This window comes from Calliphora vicina, chromosome 3, assembly GCF_958450345.1.
Source record: "Calliphora vicina chromosome 3, idCalVici1.1, whole genome shotgun sequence".
Classification (NCBI taxonomy): Eukaryota; Metazoa; Arthropoda; class Insecta; order Diptera; family Calliphoridae; genus Calliphora; species Calliphora vicina.
The window spans coordinates 111185824-111206074 of record NC_088782.1 but is presented as its reverse complement, the minus strand read 5'-3'; the positions used below and the strand labels follow the sequence as shown (position 1 = coordinate 111206074).

The 20251-nt window shown below is 31.3% G+C and overlaps 3 protein-coding genes across 3 annotated transcripts in view; 2 read left to right on the top strand and 1 right to left on the bottom strand.

Moving 5' to 3' along the window:
• LOC135954820 (F-box only protein 32) overlaps positions 1-13487 on the bottom strand; it is a 37379-nt gene extending 23892 nt beyond the window's left edge. The window contains exons 1-2 of the mRNA XM_065505055.1: positions 13164-13487; positions 8360-8750 (exon numbers count right to left, since the gene is read on the bottom strand). Coding sequence (XP_065361127.1) covers positions 8360-8463 — 104 coding nt within the window. The 5' untranslated portion in view covers positions 8464-8750; positions 13164-13487. The remainder of the gene's footprint in view (positions 1-8359; positions 8751-13163) is intronic.
• A 1648-nt stretch (positions 13488-15135) lies between these two features.
• Positions 15136-15817, top strand: LOC135953709 (vacuolar ATPase assembly integral membrane protein VMA21 homolog). Its single transcript, XM_065503686.1, has 2 exons — positions 15136-15295; positions 15361-15817. Exons 1-2 carry the CDS (start codon positions 15221-15223, stop codon positions 15601-15603), a joined length of 318 nt encoding a protein of 105 aa, XP_065359758.1. The 5' UTR covers positions 15136-15220; the 3' UTR covers positions 15604-15817.
• Positions 15818-17697: 1880 nt separating this feature from the next.
• isoQC (iso Glutaminyl cyclase) lies at positions 17698-19231 on the top strand. The gene is made up of 2 exons (XM_065503685.1): positions 17698-17859; positions 17928-19231. Exons 1-2 carry the CDS (start codon positions 17761-17763, stop codon positions 18870-18872), a joined length of 1044 nt encoding a protein of 347 aa, XP_065359757.1. The 5' UTR covers positions 17698-17760; the 3' UTR covers positions 18873-19231.
• The last annotated feature ends 1020 nt before the right edge of the window (positions 19232-20251 follow it).

Below are 20251 nucleotides of genomic sequence, written 5' to 3'. Positions count from 1 at the left end.
ATGATCGAGAAATTAAAAACCCTACTTGTAATGAAAGTCTATTTTTGAAACAAAAAAATTTGTACAGGAAATACTTTTCCATAATTTACAAAAGGAAAAATTGTCACATTTATATTAAAGTATACCTACTTAAGTATTGTACATGCATACAAATTTATGGCACAATAAAAAAAAAAACATTTTGAAAAGTTTATTTATAGAACGTTGCATGTATGTACCTTTTGACATTTCATTAAACTGAATAATAATGATGCTCTCTGTGATTGACACTTAAAATAATGAAAGAGTAGCTATTAAAAAGCTTTGAAATTTTCCATTTGAAACAATGAACATTTGACATTAACTAATTTTAATGTTATTGATATAAATTCAATTACAATTAACACTGCAATATCATTAGTGATGATGATACTTCAATTGAATAACTTTTATGAAGAGTATGTTTAAAGCTAATATGAATTTATTCAATGTTTTTGGGCATTGTTAGCTATTTCCTTTTCCCATCTTTCTGGCAACATATGTTTCGATCGGTGCAAAACACTTTCTCTGGGAAACGCTTCACTTTGGAACAGAGTATCCGATATGGGATTGATTCGTTCTTGACCTCAAAAAATGAGCAGTTCTTGCCCCGTCCGACTACTATTTGTTTCGATTGATGCAGAACACTCTCTCTGGGAAACGCTTCACTTTGAAAAAGAGTATACGATACGCTTCCAAAGTGAAGCGTTTCCCAGGGAGAGTGTTCTGCATCGATTGAAACAAATAGTAGTCGGACGGGGCATGTTCTGGACTATAAAGCGGGTGAGGCAAAACTTCCCAACCACTTCATTCTATTGTAACATGTGTGCCGAGCGTTATCATGATGGAACATTACGGTTTTATTTAAAACAAACACAAACTGCGAAGCTTATTTGCTTGTCTACAGATACACCCAGAGTCTCTGGCGGGAACCCTCAAATTAATAGCCCAGCACACTATCGTCTAATATTTTGGGACACCCGACATGTCTGGCCGCATATTCTGGGCGTTATTCGGCCAATGCTCTCTTCAAACGTAACAGTTGCTTTTGGTACAGGTTCCCTGTGATGGTCTGGTCAGATCGTATCAGCTTATAGTAGATAGGATCATTTTGCTCCCACCAAATACAGAGAATTACGTTAGCGCCATGGATATTTGACTTTGGTGTGAACTCGCCTGCTTGGGCGGGATTCACATACGATCTCTTACGCTTCATTTTTCATCACAAGTAATGATTCGGCGCAAAACTGATTATCTTTTATAGCGTTCAAGCATCATTTCGGACATGTAAAATCGTCTTTCAAGGTCTTTCGACTTCAATTCGTATGGCAGCCAATTTCCCTGCTTTTAGATGAATCCTACTGTTCGCAAACGTTTTGAAATTGCTGCTTGAGTAGCTTCCAATGATTTTGTAAGTTTTTGTTGAGTTTGACAACAATCTTCAGGTAGTAATGACTACAATTCTTGGTCTTCCAAATTTTTTGGCTGGACTGGGCGATCTTTGTCTTCCGTGTCAAAATCACTACTTCTGAACCGAACCAACCATCTCTCGCACGTTGGAACACATTCACCATAAGCTTTGATGAGTAATTGTTGTGCAGTTCCGCTGAAACTTTTTTTTTTCAAATTAAAGAAATAAAGCAAAACTTCCCGCATATGACTCTTTGTTGGTACAAAATTTGCCATTTTGGAAGCAAAAAAAAACTTTGTTTTACACTATAGTGTTCAATAATTAAGATCATTCAAGTAGTACCTTAAATAAAGCACCCAAAGTCTCAGTTCTACGTACTTCCAGGACACTGGACAAATACTGTCTCCTCCTCTTGCTCTTGATGACAAGTATTTCAAAAGTCCTTGCAGAGAAAGTCAGCTGTCAGTTCATCGATGTCCACATAAAATTAAGTCGAAATAATTTGTATGAATGTATAATTTGTGTTCTGTTGAATCCTCTAATAGCTTAGAAGAGTTTCTCAACCCAATGTCTCGCCGTTATTTTAAGAGATTCTATGTAATTTGTATAGGAAATCTTTAGAGATTTTATGAACGTTTGGTAGTTCACAGACCATTTAATAAGCGGAATCTTAGAATGTAGAACTCTGTTACAAACCGGCTGAAAAATACTCTCTTCCTATTATGTCTTGCTATCCGACTTTGAGTCGTCACTAAGGAACTCGAAATAGTCATCTCGATTTCATATTCCTGTTGCTTTTTATATTCCAGAGAATCAAATTTCAAAATGAACGTGAGATCCAATAGTGGATGACCATTTGATTAGCCTTCCTATGAAATTATTGTAACTTGTCCTTAATTGGACAATCTAGAAACCACCACATGTATTTCGTCCCGACTTTGAATTAACTCAAACAAATTTACTCAGGAGAATGATACTTATCTGATATCATGCTTCAGTAGAATCAAGATTCACGAGTTTTCAAAGTGAACAGATGGATTATTAATGCAGTTTCCTATCCAAGATGGTGGTACCTAATCCAGTTGAGAAGGAACTAACTTTTTGGGTAGGCATTATTAAAGACAAATTTGATATCCAAAGAGCAACTTATACAAGTACTTAGAGCTCCCTAGCAAATGAAGTGAAGTCTCAATGGTCGTAGCTTTCTCAATGTCTTAAAGAGCAAACACGACAAACTTAAAACTCTATAATCAAATGGTTTGGTTAACCTCATTCAGGATATAACACCACATAAGGCAGGTCTAATATATGAAAGCTACAGTAAACTGAGAATTAGATCTTCGATTGGGCTACTCAGAAAAAGCCGACAGTTTTTCTCCAAGGAAGAACTTTCATCAATAGCAGACATGTTACCAAAACCTACTCATTTCTGAGCCGTCACCGGTGTAACTTTATTAAAGATTCATTCTAAATCTTAAAAACCAGTTAGGTAAATTTCAGTGTAAACCACAAGTAGATGAATATTACATAGTCTCCACAGTCTTGTTTTTATACCCTTCACATTCGTGGGAAGGGTATATATAAGTTTGTCATTCCGTTTGTAATTTCTACATTTTTCATTTCCGACCCTATAAAGTATATATATTCTGGATCCTTATAGAAAGCGGAGTCGATTAAGCCATGTCCGTCTGTCTGTCTGTCTGTTGAAATCAATTTTCTGAAGATATCTTCGGGATCCAAATCTTCAATAATTCTGTCAGACATGCTTTCGAGAAGTTTGCTATTTAAAATCAGCAAAATCGGTCCATAAATAACGGAGATATGAGCAAAAAACCGGGACAACCTCGAGTTTTGACCTATTTTTGATTTATATCTGGATTACTAAGTCATTAATATAGACAATATGGATATCTAATGATAGATATTTCAAAGTCCATTGCAACGATGTAGATAAGGCTATAGTAAGTTGGACCTACAATGGGTCAAAATCGGGAAAAATATTTTTTAACCCGAATTTTTTTTCCATCAAAAAATTTTTTTGTCACACATTTTTTTTCAAAAAAAAAAAAATTTTTAAAAAAAAATTTAAAAAAAACTTTTTTTAAAAAAAATTCTTTATGTTCAGCAATAACGGTAGAATTCGAATAAAGTATAGTTAATCGTGCCATGTTAAATTAAATTAAACATTTTCCATTTTATTTATTTTATAATTAATTACCAAAATTACAAAATTTACGCTTTCTTATTTAAAAAATTGTTCAAACTTATTATCACCCTTGTAAATTTTTTTTATATTTTTATTTTATGTAACTAATATTTTACTTAGATTGTCTGTCTAAACAAATAGTTTAAATTTATTACTAAAAGCAACAAAAAGAAACGGCTCTTAAACTTAATTGCATATTTTACAAAATTGCTTTATTTTTTTTTTTGTTTTGTTTTTGTTATTTTATTAAACTTTTAAAAGTTAAGCCGTTAATGTGATATTAGTGTTGTACAATTTTAGATGCATCGAAAATAATATTCGGTTATTAAGTTTATAAGTAACTAATGCAAACAGTTGGTAGATAACGGTTATCACTAAACAAATTTCGTATAGAATGAATCAAATTCAACTTTTAAAATGGTCTAGTTATTTTAACAAGTCCATTTCCTAAGCAGGGAGTCAGTCAATTGATCGTTTTTGATTACAAGGAAACTTTCTGATAGCTGGTCCAAAGTAGTAAACGCATTGGAGTCATATACCGGTTACTTAGAGTCAGTTACCTTACTAGCTACCTGATTAGCTTAAATTAGCATAAACAGTCGAATAAAAAAACCTTCTTCCAACAGCTCTTCAATAGATTACTTCTACTGGGTAAAATAACTACTTTCTAAAGTGCAGTGAATCTGGCAAGGGTTTATAACCCTTCACCAAATTATTTCCAGTTGTTTTTTTAATTTTTTTGAATTGTTTTTTTAAATTAAAATTTTTTTTTTTTTTTTAAATTTTATTTTATTCGGTTTAAAAAATATTTTTTCCGATTTTGACCCATTGTAGGTCCAATTTACTATGGTCTTATATACGTCGTTGCAAAGGTCTTTGAAATATCTATCATTAGATATCCATATTGTCTATATTAATGACTTAGTAATCCAGATATATGTAGGTGAAAAATAGATAAAAAATCGAGGTTGTCCTGGTTTTTTCCTTATATCTCAGCCTTTTGTGGACCGATTTTCCGGAAGGTGAAGGGTATAATAAACGCTTAAAGTAACTACACTTTAGGTTACTTAGAGACACTAAAATGACAATTGTCCACACGCTACATTACTTGGGATATATAAAGTAATCAATTGACTTCTCTATCCATTGACTTCTAGATTAACTACTGGGTAGTTAGTAATCTGCTAATCTGCTTCTTTACGACTCAACTTTTATTCGATTTTAATTTTATAGTTCACATTCGTTGATTTTTCAACACTAATTTCATTTGCTGCACTTTACATTTTTAATCTATCGTACAGTAAATTTTGAAAATTGTTTATATTCATCGAACCATAAAGTTAATTTTCTGTTGTTTTAACGACTTCTTTGTCTTCTATTTCTTTTTTGTGTTGTGTATGGCATGATTTTGAAGTGTGAATGTAACTTTGAATAAAAGTAACGAATTAAAAGCAAATTTTACTATGGTTTTGTTTGATTCTGCAAAATGACTGACGCAGTGTAAGATTATTTTGTCTTAAATAACATTAATACTAAATAGATTTACAAAGAGTCATTAAACAAATGACTACACATTTTAAAAAAGTGGAAATAAATATGTAATTTCTAAACGGATAGTCCAATTTTAATAAAACTTCTCATGGCCATAGAAAATGTATATTCCAGTTTAATTTAATGCATTCAAAATGCACATCTTATAGTAATTAGCTTTGACTTGTAGTTTTCTTGCATAGTTGGTAATACCGTGGTCGGTAATGCAGTGACCAAAAATATATTACAAAACGTCAAGATTTAGCAAATTTCCTGTATGTTGTTGACTTTGAATTTACTAATTTGAATAGTGGAAAAGAAAAGTTGGATGTATTATATATCAAAGTGAAGGAAATTGTGTTTTCTTTCAAAAATATGTAACATTTTTAATAATTTAAAAATTCATTTAAGACTTTTTGCAAAAATGTTTTCACATGACTCATTGAATTTGCTTGGCTTTAAAAATTCACGATCAAAAGAAAATGGTAACGAAAAAGTACACAATAAAGTGCTTAAAAATTGCATAATCTATTAATATTTGCAATAAATTAATAAAATAAACATTCCATTACATATTACATACTAACAAATGGAAAGAAAAAAGAGTGGCGTGTACCCAAAAAGTTAAATTTTATACAAATGCAATACCCTCAAAATATACATATTACCAGTATAAGTTAGTTATACATTTTTAAAATATTTATGCATTTATGTCATAAAATGCTGTATATAACTCATGTCTCTGCATGTACAAGCATGAACACGTAAATTTTGATTGAATTCAATTAAATGGAATGGAAATGGAAGTAACAATTCATACGGAAAACAATGATACAAAAAATATACAAAAAAAAAGACATCATAAATAAAAACCAGAAATAGTATATGTATAAAAAAATATATATTTTATTAGACTTGCAAGTTGCAACAAAACAAAAATTTCTGTTTGCCTCTACTATTATGTTATGAAACAATTTATTTTCTGCACCCACAAAAAAAAAATGTCATGGAAACTACGAAATAACCTGATTACATGCCTCAAAAGCATACAAAACTATGCAGCAGTAACACAGAGAGAAGAAAAAACTGTAATAAAAATCAAGGAAGTAGAAGAATATAATAATATTTCCACAATTTTCTATATATTAAGCATTAAATATATAAGAGAGAAGGTTAAATAATTGAATAATTTTATTGCAGATTCACTTTTTATTAAATGATGGTTACTCTAAAGGTCAAGTGTGAAGACAGCGGGATAAGAGAAGGGAAAAATGATAATAATTATTGAATTATTTATGTAATGTAATAAAATCACACAGTGACCATTTTAAATTGTAATGTTTATTGGATAAAATTAAAGAATGTGTGATTTTTTATGGCCTGAGAAGAAGAATAACAATAATTTATGAGTTGACAGCAATGTAAACAAAGTAGCGCCATTGTGTATTTGTTGTTATTAACCATAATAGGATAATACAGTAACCATGTCGGTAATACAGTTTATAATAATGTTGCATAGTTAACAAGTTTTCCCCCATTTTCTCAATATCTGGTTATCGTTTTTCGTAACGATATACATCCGATTAACATTTTATATCAACACGTTTTCGAGTAGCAGGATTCATCCAAATTGGATGAAGCCGAGAGACCTTGAAAGGCCTTGATTTTGCATGTTCGAAATGATGTTTGAACGCTATCATCATTTTGGCACCAATGAAAAATTTACTTGCGATGAAAAATGGATCAATAACGATAACGATAGCCCGGCCAACCAGCCGAATCGACACCAACGCCAAATGTCCATGGCGCTAAGGTAATGCTCTGTATTTTGTGGGAGAAAAAGGGTACTTATCTATTATAAGCTGCTGAAATTTGGCCAGACCAACACAGGGAACCTGTACCGAATGCAACTGATTCGTTAGAAGCGAGCATTGACCGAAGAACGCCCAGAATGTGCAGCCAGAAATGAAACCGTAATATTCCATCATGACAACACTCTTCCACATTATGCAATACCTGTAAAAATGTATTCAGAATGAAGGGGTTTGGAAGTTTTGCCTCATCCGCTTTATAGTCCAGACCATGTATCATCGGACTACTATTTGTTTCGATCGATGCAGAATGCTCTATTTGGGATACGCTTCACTTTGGAGCAGAGTATCCGAAATTGTCGTGATTCGTTCTTGGCCTCAAAAGATGAGCAGTTCTTTTGGCTCAGAATCCATATGTTGCCAGAAAGATGGGAAAAGGAAGTTTGGAAGTTTTGCCCTACCCGCTTTATAGTCCAGACCATGTCCCATCGGACTACTATTTGTTTCGATCGATGCAGAACGCTCTATCTGGGATACGCTTCACTTTGGAGCAGAGTATCCGAAATTGTCGTGATTCGTTCTTGGCCTCAAAAGATGTGCAGTTCTTTTGCCTCAAAATCCACATGTTGCCAGTAAGGTGGGAAATAACAATGGCCAATACTTTGAATAAATTTATATGGTGCAAATGTTTCAAAATAAAAGCTAAACTAAGAAAAGAAAAAATTTCGAATTTATAAGTCATACACCCAATAATTGGTTAACTTTTTAACAAAATCTCCAGACTGCATGTCAAATTGTAAAGTTTATTGGCTAAATTCCAAGAATGTTTCAATTTGTATGACCATAAGAAAAAAAATTATAATAATTTATGAATTTACAGCAATGTAAACAAAACTGCGACATTTTGTTTGTTGTCATTATACCATAATAGGATAAAACAGTAAACATGTCGGTAATGCAGGTTATAATAATGTTTCCTGATTAGAAAGTGTTTGATTTTTGAATGAAAATTTCTATATTAAATTTCTATTAATTGAAAAATTTTGGGTACTACCTTTTTCTACATATCCCCAGTATTCATAATGAAAGATAAAATATAATAATTTGTAAATTTACAGCAATGTAAACAAAACTGCGCCATTTTGTTTGTTGTGTTTATACCAAGTAGGTAAAACAGCACAAATATCGGTAATACTGTTGTTAATAATGTTGCGTGGTTAACAAGTATTAAAGTAATAATTTTGAAAATTAAAATTTGTATTTTTTTTATAATTGTCTTAAAGACGAATCACTCTTATTTTATAAACAATTTTATTTACAACACAATATTATTATTTGTTCCTTAAAAAGCAACTTTTATTAAAATTATAAAAATTTACTTACCGTTTACGTTTACCGCATTCAAGAACTTTCAATCTTTCCCAACCTTCTTCGGTTTTGACCCAAGCTTCACCTGGTGAGCGCCAATCTTTGGAAATGAACGGCATATTGTTGGTTTTGTGGCTTTAAATTGCTTTTAACTTGAAATTTATTTACTATTAATTTATAAACTTTTTTCTATTGTATTATTAAACAAAAATTTGTAAAATCTTTTAAATAAGTTATTTTAGTTATCACTTTTTGTTCTGTTGTTTTTTAAACTAATTTAGCAGTGTTTCTTTGATATGATGGCAAAAAATTCTATGTTATTTTATAAATTATTTTAAACTATAGGACGGTTAAGCACTCAAGTTTTACTAAAAAAAAAATATATGTATTTATATATTATTGGTAGCTGAAAAGAGACAGACAAAAAAATAGAAAACATTGTTATAATTGTAGATTTTAAAGATTTTATAGAGAAATTTTGTGTGTTACAAATAATAAATGGAGCAAAATAATTTGCTGGTATGGTTTTGGTTAATGATTATATTGTGATTTATAAATCTAAAGTGCCTCAGAAAAAAAAGTAATTAGATTTTGTATAAATTGAAAATTATAAGTACGTAAGTTACAGTTAAATAAAAAAGTTTTCACACACAGCTGAATATTTAAAAAATCAAGTTGATTTTTATTTAAAATTTTTAAAATATGAATAAAGCTGAATAATTTAATTTGAAATGAATATTGCACTTGTTTGAATACTTTTGCCTTTGTCTGTCTTTTTAGAACGTTCCCATTTTTATTGTTTGCCTTTTTCGCTCTGTATATTAAATATGATTTATTTTCATTTTATCAAAACATCATAAACGAAATCAAATAACACCTGTATAATTGGAATACACGCATAAAAATTCATCAAAATGACTCATGCAATTTACAGACACTTTTATATACAGCCGTAACCACTTTAATTGTGCCAGAGTAGTCGAGAATAAATACACTATATTGATATGATTGTTGGCAAAATTAAAGAACTCATCGACGTACTTAGTTTGATTTAACAAGTAAGAGAGCTATATTCATTCGGCTGTGCCTTCACCAAATTATACTTCAAAATAGAAATTTTAAATATTTTTAGGTAAACAAATTTTATTTTTTGTTTGGAATTATGTATTTTAAATTTTTAAAATACATACCTATTTTTTTTGTTTTTTAAATTTTTTAAAAAATTTTTTTTTTAAATTTAAAAAAAAAAAATTTTTTGTGGTGAAAAAATATCGGGTTTTTGGAAAAAAAAACATTTTCGAATTGTTATTTAAATTTTTTTTTTTAAGTTTTTAAAATACCTATTTTTTTTGGTGAAAAAAAAAATCAGGTTAAAAATTATTTTTTTTTTTAAATTAAAAAAAAAATATTTTTTTTTGTGAAAAAAAAATCGGGTTAAAAAATATTTTTTCCGATTTTGACCCATTGTAGGTCCAACTTACTATGGTCTTATATACGTCGTTGAAATATCTATCATTAGATATCCATATTGTCTATATTAATGACTTAGTAATTCAGATATAGGTAAAAAATCGAGGTTGTACTGGTTTTTTCCTCATATCTCAGCCATTTGTGGACCGATTTTGCTGATTTTAAATAGGAAACTTCTGGAAAACATGTCTGACAGAATTATAGTTTGGATCCCGAAGATATCTGAGGTCTTCAGAAAATTGATTTCACTAGACAGACAGACGGACATGGCTTAATCGACTCCGCTATCTATAAGGATCCAGAATATATATACATACTTTATAGGGTCAGAAAATTATATTGTGGAAATTACAAACGGAATGACAAACTTAAATATACCCCTTCGTTAGTGAAGGCTATAAAAAGGCCATTTGTAGGCAGAATTTATGAATCTGTATGTAAGTTATTTGGTAGCTTCGGAAAGTTGATTTCAACATACAGACGTTCATGGCTATATCAACCACGCTATCTATAACGATCCAGAATCTCTATATTTTATGGGGTCGCAAATAAAAAATGTAAAAACATACGAACGGAATGACAAACTTATGTATACCCTTGCCATTCATGGTGAAGGGTGTAAAAAGTATTTTTAAATTGGTCCAAGTCGTATAGACTTAGTGCATTTGCGAACTGAGAAATACGGGTCTGGGGAACTATGAGGATTGACATATAAATAAAACCTTCTGGAAAGTATTCTATTTTTTCTAGTTGACTTATAGTTCGAAACTGTACAAATCCTTTGTTATAATTATGAAGTGATAGCAGCTGAACACGATATAGTTCCTATAAGTACGAGTGAGAGTCAAAAAGTCCTTGCCTTATTGAATGAAACATAGGTTTTTGGATAAAAATAGATTTATTTTTCAAAATAGTCTCCTTTGAGCTCTATGCACTTTTTTATTCCTTCCAAAAATAGGATTTATCGAGGTGATACAAATAGGAATTCTTTGTGAGATGATTTCATTTCTGGAGTCAAATCTCTTTCCGCCGAAACATTTTTTCAGGTTTGGAAACAAGAAATAGTCACTTGGGGATAGAATCGGAGGGAGCATTTCGTAGCCTAATTCATGGATTTTTCCCATGGAAACTGAACATGGGTGTGCCCTTTTGTACACCCGATTGTGAGCAAACGCGGCAGCCAACTTGCGAAAAGCTTTCTCATATCCAAGGGATCACCCACTGAGCCATATGAGATGCCTATGGCTTCCACAATCTCTTGCAATTTCAATCTCTGATTAGTCCATATCGTGATTTTTTTCAATTTTTTCGGGTGTAGAGACCTCAACTGGGCTTCCAGAACGTTCAGTATCATCCATGCTTGTACGGCCACAACAAAATTCAGTAAATCACTTTTTTACCATTGAAATTGATAGGGCGGCGATCTCATAGTATTTATAAAGCTTAGCCTTTATTTGAATGATGGTTTTTCTCCGCAAAAAATAATGCTTTTTCTAATTTCTCCTGAAATCAAGAGGTAGTCTGCTATCAATGGCTGTCAAAAACAAATTAAATGACACAGCTTGTTCAAATTTTAACAAGAGTCAACTGACAGCAGCTGTATTTCCCTTTCAAAAGTCACGGATTTATTGATCCACCCTCGTAATAAGGACTTCAACTACTTCTTTCCATTTTTGTTTTTCCATTGCCAAGGCCCTTCAATCCAAATTTAATTTGGATCACGTCAATCGGAATTTGTGTTCTCGCTACTATTATGCCACCAAATTCACGCAGCTCTTATTATATTGAGCTTTAATCGGAATTTGCAAACAGAGCTAAGTTGGTCATTGAAATGTTTGGCTTAATTCTGTTTGTCACATCCTGCTTGTGGAAATTATGCTTTCGTTTTTGAACAATGTATCTTTATTTCCCCAAAAGGGAAGAAAACTGACATAGAACTGCTCACGTGATTGGTTCTTGGCGGTAGGGATCTGATCTAGTTCTAAAACTTTATTGGAAACATAAACATCGTTCTGCAGAAAATTACAGCTTAGCCTAAAGCAAAATGGTCCGGCCTGAAATTTGTATCCATTGTTTTAAACTCAATAGCCCCGTTACATGTGAAAAGGGGACATATCACTTGACCAACTGTGCCGGTGTCAACGATTAGGTGAAACAATAGTGGAGTTAGGAATCTCCTTACATCGAAAAATATATTTCATCTTTTTTCTTTTACAAATACAGCTTTCAATGAATGAAATTAGACTAGAACTCCTGTATGTAGACTTTATTGGGCTACAGTATATTACCAGGGCAGGTTTTTCAAGCAAAAATATTGAAATGTAAGTTTTGCATATTATACAAATTTTTTAAAAAAGCATTTTTGGCATAAATATGCATATTTCGCTGTCGAATATAATTTTTATACCCTTCACCTTCGTGAGAAGGGTATATATAATTTTGTCATTCCGTTTGTAATTTCCACAATATAATTTTCCGACCCTATTCTGGATCCTTATAGTTAGCGGAGTCGATTAAGCCATGTCCGTCTGTCTGTTGAAATCAATTTTCTGAATACCCTAGATATCTTCGGCAACCAAATCTTCAATAATTCTGTCAGACATACTTTCGAGAAGTTTCCTATTTAAAATCAGCAAAATCGGTCCACAAATGGCTGAGATATGAGGAAAAACCATATTTTCCTTTTTTTAATTTTTTGTGCATATTTAAACTTGCCCTGTACTTTAAATAAATCTATATTTTCCTCTATTTGCCCTTGTCTTTACCAACATATGTATTAAAGGTAACCCTGTTTATCATTATTTAGTGTTTGTTTATATTGTATTTGTTGTTTTTTTTTTGTTTTCTTTTAGTTTTGGTATTGTGGATAGACAGCTGATTTCTGATTTACGACGTTTATTATTTTTTTGCTTTCCATACATAGTTGTTATTGTTATTGTTTGTATTTTTTTTGGTGTTCTTATAAACTGCATTTTTTTTCTTCCGATATTTTTGTTGCTTTTTTGTTTTGTGTATTTGCTTTAATTGCAAAACTGTGAGTATGTATGTGTGTAAAAATGTTTTTATGTTTTTCCAATTAGACAAAACCAAAACAAAAAAAAATAGAAAGGAAAATGTGTATTGCTTGTAATTACACCATAAAAAAATACCAACAAACAAATTAAAATATTTAAATAAATTTTCCAAAATCTATTTATAACTATTCCCCCTTGGTGTCTACAAAAAACTCCTCTAGTATAGAAAAAACATTGAAAAAAGTTAATTCAAACAAAGAAAATTGTATATTATGGCGTAGAATGTTTTTTTTTTTCAAGTTATGTATTGTATATTAAAATTAAATTGTATTTACTTTTTAATTACTTCGTTCTTGCCTTTTGTTGTTATAAATTTTAGGTTTTACTTTTATGTGTTTTTATTTTTTGATAATCACTTTGTTTTTATGTTCAATTTTTCAATGTTTTATTACACAGACACTTTTTACATTGGCTTTTAATATTTCAATTCAATAGAGTGTGAGAAAAAAAATTCAAACTCAAGTTGCTAGTTTTCCGTTGTGTTGTATCTAACGTTCCACACGAATCGAGTCACTAAAGTGAACTAAACGAATCTTAATTATTTCTTCTTATTTTTTACCACAAAATTATCCCTTTAGTTATTTTTCTTCCGATACGTGTGCTTTTAGCTCTTTCGCCGTTTATCGAATGCACATTGAAATAATAATGTGCTCGCATGAAAACAAAAATTGTAATGAAAATAAAATGTATTTTCTTGTTTTCATTTTTGCTTTTTCGTTTTGGCGTTTTTGTGTTTCCAGAAAAGCTCTGCTACAAACAAATATCTTCAAATCTGTCACTTCACACGAACACCTGCGATTCTTATGTGCTTGATATCATACGTTCATCCTAGGGCATCAGTAATCTTCAAGCCCTTATGGCAATTTTACAATACGATTGAAACATATTATTGACAGTCTAATGCTTATGTCTGGTGTCCCACAGGGATCAGTATTAGGTCCCTGATGTTTTCAACAGTAGTTTTTGTAAGCCATTTTCTTTGCTGATGACATTTTGCTATTATTTAGTAGAGCGAGAATTTTGGAAAATAATAAACCCAAGTATGAATAAAAAATCTGCGGGAGTTTTTTCAAATTTTTCTTATTCAAATTCAATGGGAAAAAATCGCGGGGAATTTTAATTCATAATGTTATCTTCTGTCATGGAAATGTTGCGAATTGGACCTCACCTTTCTTCTTAATGTGCTACAAAGCTGGATTGGAGTGGTATATGTCGAAAAACTGGCTCCAGAATACATTGTTGACCAAATTTTATTAATTTGGTAATGAGATTACGTTTTAACTTTTAATAATTAACAGAAAAACAATAAAGTTGTTTGTGAATCGCTGAAAATATTTTAAAGAAAATTTCGTTAAATAAAATAGAAACAGAGTTGCATTTCTAACAGTGCTGTTTCCAGTGGTCTCAATTCAGCGGTTTTCCCCAACAAAACTAGCGATTTTGAAAGCCTATCAGATTTGGCAATTTTCTATCTCAAGAATACCAAAGTGTTGATAGATCGATTTTTGTTAAACTGCATTAACATTATTTGACGGAATTTTTATTTATTTCGCATATAACTTCTGTTAAGCCATTCCAAATAATCGAATTCTTTCTTCATTGTTGAAGTTTATTGTAAAAATCGGAATAGATGATGTTCATCGAAAATTTGTGCTTCCTCTCTTTTAGTTTAGGAGTTATAGCACTTTCAAGTATTTATATATAATAGTAAATAATTTATAAGCATTCTACAAGTGCTCGGAAAGGCCTTTCGACTGATATATAATTAACCTATTATGAGCCTAGAGAGATCTGTATGAATTTTTTTTAGTTGGAGTTTTTTTTTTACAGAAGTAGTATATCGAAAATGAACCAATTTGTTTAATGAAAATTTATGTTATATAAATTGTAGAGAACCTCTCAAGCTTTTAGTTGGTATATATGTTTTAGCTTTAGCCCTTTAAATGTCACAGTTACGTGAGGTTGAAAATTATTCATTAGATATATATTTTTCCGGAAGAATTATCCAGTATAGTAAATATTTACAGTTATATATCAAAACATTAAAGGTGTATAACTCATTAACCATAAGTTAGCTGAAACATGTTTTTATATCAATTCCAATTTATTTTAAAATACTTCCGAACACTGCTTCCAAAAGAAATACAACTCTATAATAAATTCTGTTAACAAAAGCTGTTAAGTTAACAGTGACATGTACACTGTCATGTGATATTTTTACCGGATTGTCAAAATGACAACAGCATAATATAATAACAAATTTCAACGAAAAGAGAAAACCAATAATTTTTCTTTATTTAGAGACGATAAAATTATTAATTTTTAATACAAAATGGCAAATAAAAATAAAGGCAATAATAACTCGGAGGCAGCAAAACAAGCCAAACATAACAAGCAACAATTTGATGTAAGTATTTATGGAATAAAACTAAAAGAAAAATCGAACAAATATTTTGTTTTTTTTCTTTTTAGGATGTCAAAGATTTTAGTTCTTTCAAAACAGTATTATTTTATTGTTCCCTAATTGTATTTTTGCCGGTGGTTACCTTCTTTTGCTTGAAAGCGGCAGTCTTGGATAGATTATTCGTGTTGACTGAAACTAAAAGTAATATTTATTCAGCTGTGGGTGCTGTCTTATCACTGCATTTTGCCTTGGCCCTATATATTTACCGGGCCTACTTTGGCAGTTCGACACAAAGACAGAAGGCGGATTAAGCTCAAAGTTTGATTTTTATAATATGTATAAGTGATTTTTTTACCACAAAAGTAAGCATTTCCCGTATCAATCAATTCCATTATTATTTTATGTATTTTCTTTATTTGTAGTAACAATTTAAAACACACATTTTTTCATGTTCCTTCCCAAAGAAAAATGTAAATAAAAAGAAAAGACAATTTTTGTTTTTGTATTTACAAAAGAAAACCAAAATGAGTTTTTGAGGTTGCTTTTACAAATGTAAAGATAACAGCAATGGAAAATGTTACCTTGTATTACTCTCTTGAAATGTACATTTACATTTTACAGACTTGCATAATTGTATAGAACATTTCAATCATTTAGTTTAAAAATACTCGACTGTAGGTCATAATAAATTTAGAAAATGCGTTTATTAAATTTATTAAAACAAAATTCAAAATTTTATGGCTCATTAATGGACCAAGTGCGTGATAGTAGTCCTTCCTTTATACAAAATCTATTGCCAACTAAGAAAATTTACAATTTGGGTGCTTGTTTTGAAGTTGTCGATTTGGTAAGTTGTTTTTATTATTAGTCTTGTTTATTTTTCGAACATTTATAGTAGTGGGGGGTGAGGTTGGTTTTAATTTTGTTCAATGAAACAAAAACATGTGTTGTTGAACAACCCTGTTTTAAATGTTATTTAAGCAATTTAGAAATGTTATTGGCGGTCACCGAGTAACCGAATTTACATTAACAGATAGCCGTTGCTGCACCTAACGAAATATATTAATAAGTTATGAACAAAAAGGCTGATACATAAAAAAGTAACGGTCTTCGATTTTGTCATTACCTACATTCGTTCGTGCTGATGTCTATAAAAAAGATCAAGTCATTCGATAGAGAGCTTAGCTGTGATACAGTTTATTAAGTAATTTTCATTGTGATAATAAAATAATTAAAACATTTAAATAGGCGGCGTACGCCAAGTAAACCTATCACGCATTTGTGACCCCCATGAAAGCAACCACCTAATAAAATAGTAAACGAAGAAGAGGAAGCTGTAGTGGAGGCCACCATTGGATCAGAAACGACAAAATGTAAGCTACCTGATTTCACAGAAGAATATACAGACTTATGGTTCTGGCAAGTCGAAGCAGCTTTTGAATCGGCAGGTATAACCTCTTCTTCTTTGACACATGAAATAATGTTTTAATTTTGTTCAATGAAACAAAACATAAAAATTAATTTTTTTTGGCAAAAATCATTTCTCACTTTGATTCATTAAATTATTAAAATCTTACAAAAACAATTACGCTTCAGTTTGTATTATATTTGTTAATTAAATGATTATATGAAAAACTGGCATTAATTTAGTGTCAAATGCTGAAATGACATCAAGATGACTACACACACACGCCGTGCATTTCTTATGGAGTCGGCTTGGCTCACGGGTGCCCAAATTTAGCTCATAAAAACTTCATATAAAAAAAATAGGTTAGCGGATGTCAGCTGCTGATACCTTAAAAAAATACTTTCTCACAGAGAAAGAGCGCAGAACTGTTATACAAAATACAACTCTTGTTAACATTGATGACCAAGGCGAATATATATACCAGGTGGTGTCGATTCTACAACATTTACAAAAACCACTCGCAATTTGTTTTTGTTTATGTGGTTTAAGCTGTCAAAGTTTGCCTGTTGATTTTGTTACTTTTACGTTTATTGTAGCATTCGCCGCAACAAACACAAGATAATTTGACAGCTCAAACATCTAAAAAACATTATTCAGCTGTGCTATCAACACCACCTGGTATATAAATTCGCCTTGATTGATGACGAAAGGCAGAATAATAACAAAAACAAAACATATGTTTTTTATCTGTTATTTGTTTACACCTGTTTTGTTTTTTTTTCGCTTAAATAATTTAAGTTTTTTGTAGAAAATCTTAACAAAAAACACGATAACAATAAAATATATCAACAGTATAGCAAATAAATAGTACGGGAGTAATTTGTAAATTTAAAACTTCCCCACGGTAAACAATAAAATTTGTGTGTACGTGGTCATTAACACAGTGAAAGCAAAATCATAAAAAAAAAAAATCATAAACTTGTTGATTTATTAATAACAAACAATAATTTGGGGAAACAACACAGATAACACAAAGTCTAATTAGTTCCACAGCTTTAAAATGCATTTAAAAGATTTGTATGGTGTAATATTGTATTTGGTGTGTGTAACAGCCAAAGTTTCCAATAACGAAAAAGATTTTTTAGTGGGACAAAGACAGGTGGAGAGCTAGAATATATTATTGGGTAAACTAAAAATTAATATTTTTTTTTTGTATTTTTCTTTTAGGTGCACTATCCCACAGAAGAATTAAGCGACAGTCAATTTTCCCATTTAAGCCAATTGTCCAATGTGGCGCATTTGAAACAAGCCACACAAAAAATTTTAATACCCCGCATAGTGGGTACGCCGGGACATAAAAAAGTACGAGATTATATTACCAAAAGCTTAAAAGATTTACAATGGTCCATAGAATTAGATAGTTTTCATGATACTGTACCCATAAAGGGTAATTTGGAGTTCCATAACATCATTGCCACACTTAATCCAAATGCTGAACGTTATTTGGTGCTAGCCTGCCACTATGATAGTAAATACATGCCCGATGTAGAGTTTTTGGGTGCCACCGATTCTGCTGTACCTTGTGCCATGCTTTTGAATTTAGCCGAAGTTTTGGACTCTCATCTAGAACCCTTCCGGGACTCTAAACTCAGCTTAATGTTACTGTTTTTTGATGGCGAAGAGGCCTTTAAGGAATGGGGTCCCAAAGACTCCATATATGGTGCCAGACATTTGGCTAAAAGATGGGAAACTGAGGGATTTTTACAAAAGATTGATATGCTTATGCTTTTGGATCTCCTAGGAGCACCAGATCCAAAATTCTATAGTTTCTTCCAAAATACGGAATCTTGGTATACACGTTTCCTCAATATAGAAGCTAGATTATCGGATGCTGGACTCATGGAACGCTATGTTAGCAGCGGTGTATCAAGACACTATCCCGATCGTTACTTCCAGCCCAGTGCTTTACGTTCATCCTTTATAGAAGATGATCATATACCATTTTTGAAACGTAATGTTCCCATTTTACATGTTATACCCATGCCCTTCCCAACAGTTTGGCATACACCCGATGACAATGAAACTATTATAGATTATAGTACTACAGAGAATTTGGCGCGTGTCATAAGATTGTTTACCATGGAGTATCTATTTGGTATTGTTAGAAAATAATAGTACAAATTTGACAAAAATATTAAAAGGATTTTGAGATAATCATTTTGGTTTAAAATAAAATTTAAGTTATTGACTAAAATTAAAGTTTTTTTTTAACTTTATTAATTTTATAAAAAATTGTCCATTAGTTTAAAATAAATGTATGATACTTCCTTTCTATAGCAGCTGAATTTGTTAGCTGAGTAACCAATAATTTATTAATTTTAGCTAGGTCTTCTATATTTTTCGAATAATTCTTAAATTTTGTTGAAATCTTTTTTTAGTATTTTAACGTTACTCTTTGATATGAACTGTTAAGTATTAAAACAAATAAAAATATGTTGTGCAATAATAAAATTTAAAATATTTTTTAAAAATTTAATTGTTTTATTTCAATATAATTGAATGGAATAAAGCTGCTATATTCGGTTGTGCCGAATCTTATATATCGTAATGCACATGTGTGGACCAAAGTCAATTCCGAATAGAACTTGTTCTTTTCGCCGGAATATAAAAAGGGAATCAGGTTTCTTGTACAGTAAATAATACTTGAAAAATAATATACAGGAGAGACTGATAAAGGGACTCAATGTCTACTTCGCCTGCAGACATTTTATATTTACAAATTGGGTATTACGATCGAAAGTAGTAAACGGGATGTACATATCTGTTGTGAGACCAATTCTAACTTACGAATGTACTGTATGATGACAGTCAATGAGAACAAAGTGTTAGATGTACCTCACTTGGCATGACCACAGCCATAAGAAGCACACAACAGCCGGTCATGGACATACATTCTATTACTCTTTGAAGAATGTCAACAATCTTACTCAGACTTTTTTAATCTGCGCTGCTGAGGTCTAGATTATGGCAATCAACTTCCGTAGGACACCTCCCTAGAGATGTTTGGAAGAACATCGTTAGATTACATAAAGATTTTACTGTTTACTAATGGATTAATGATAGAAAAAGGCACCAGTCCGGTTATCCACCTAATGAAGTCGGAAACTAGAATATCTATTAGACTTCAGGATGAATGTAGTGTCTTTCAATCAGAAATTCTGGCAGCTTTGTTGTTTACTGGCGGAATGAAGATGGAAAACGACACCAGTTCGGATGTCCACATAATGGAGACGGAAACTAGGATGTTTTTTGAACTTCCGGATGAAAGTAGTGTCTCTCGGGAAGAAATTCTGGCAATCTTGCAAGTTACTAAAGGATCGAATATGAATAAAGGCTCCGGCTCTGGTGGGCACATTTTGGAGACGCAATCTAGGATGTTTTGTATACTTCCGGATGAATGTAGTAAATTTCAGGCAGTTCAGTTCAGTTCTAGTTCAGTTCTAGTTCTAGTTCAGTTCTAGTTCAGTTCTAGTTCAGTTCTAGTTCAGTTC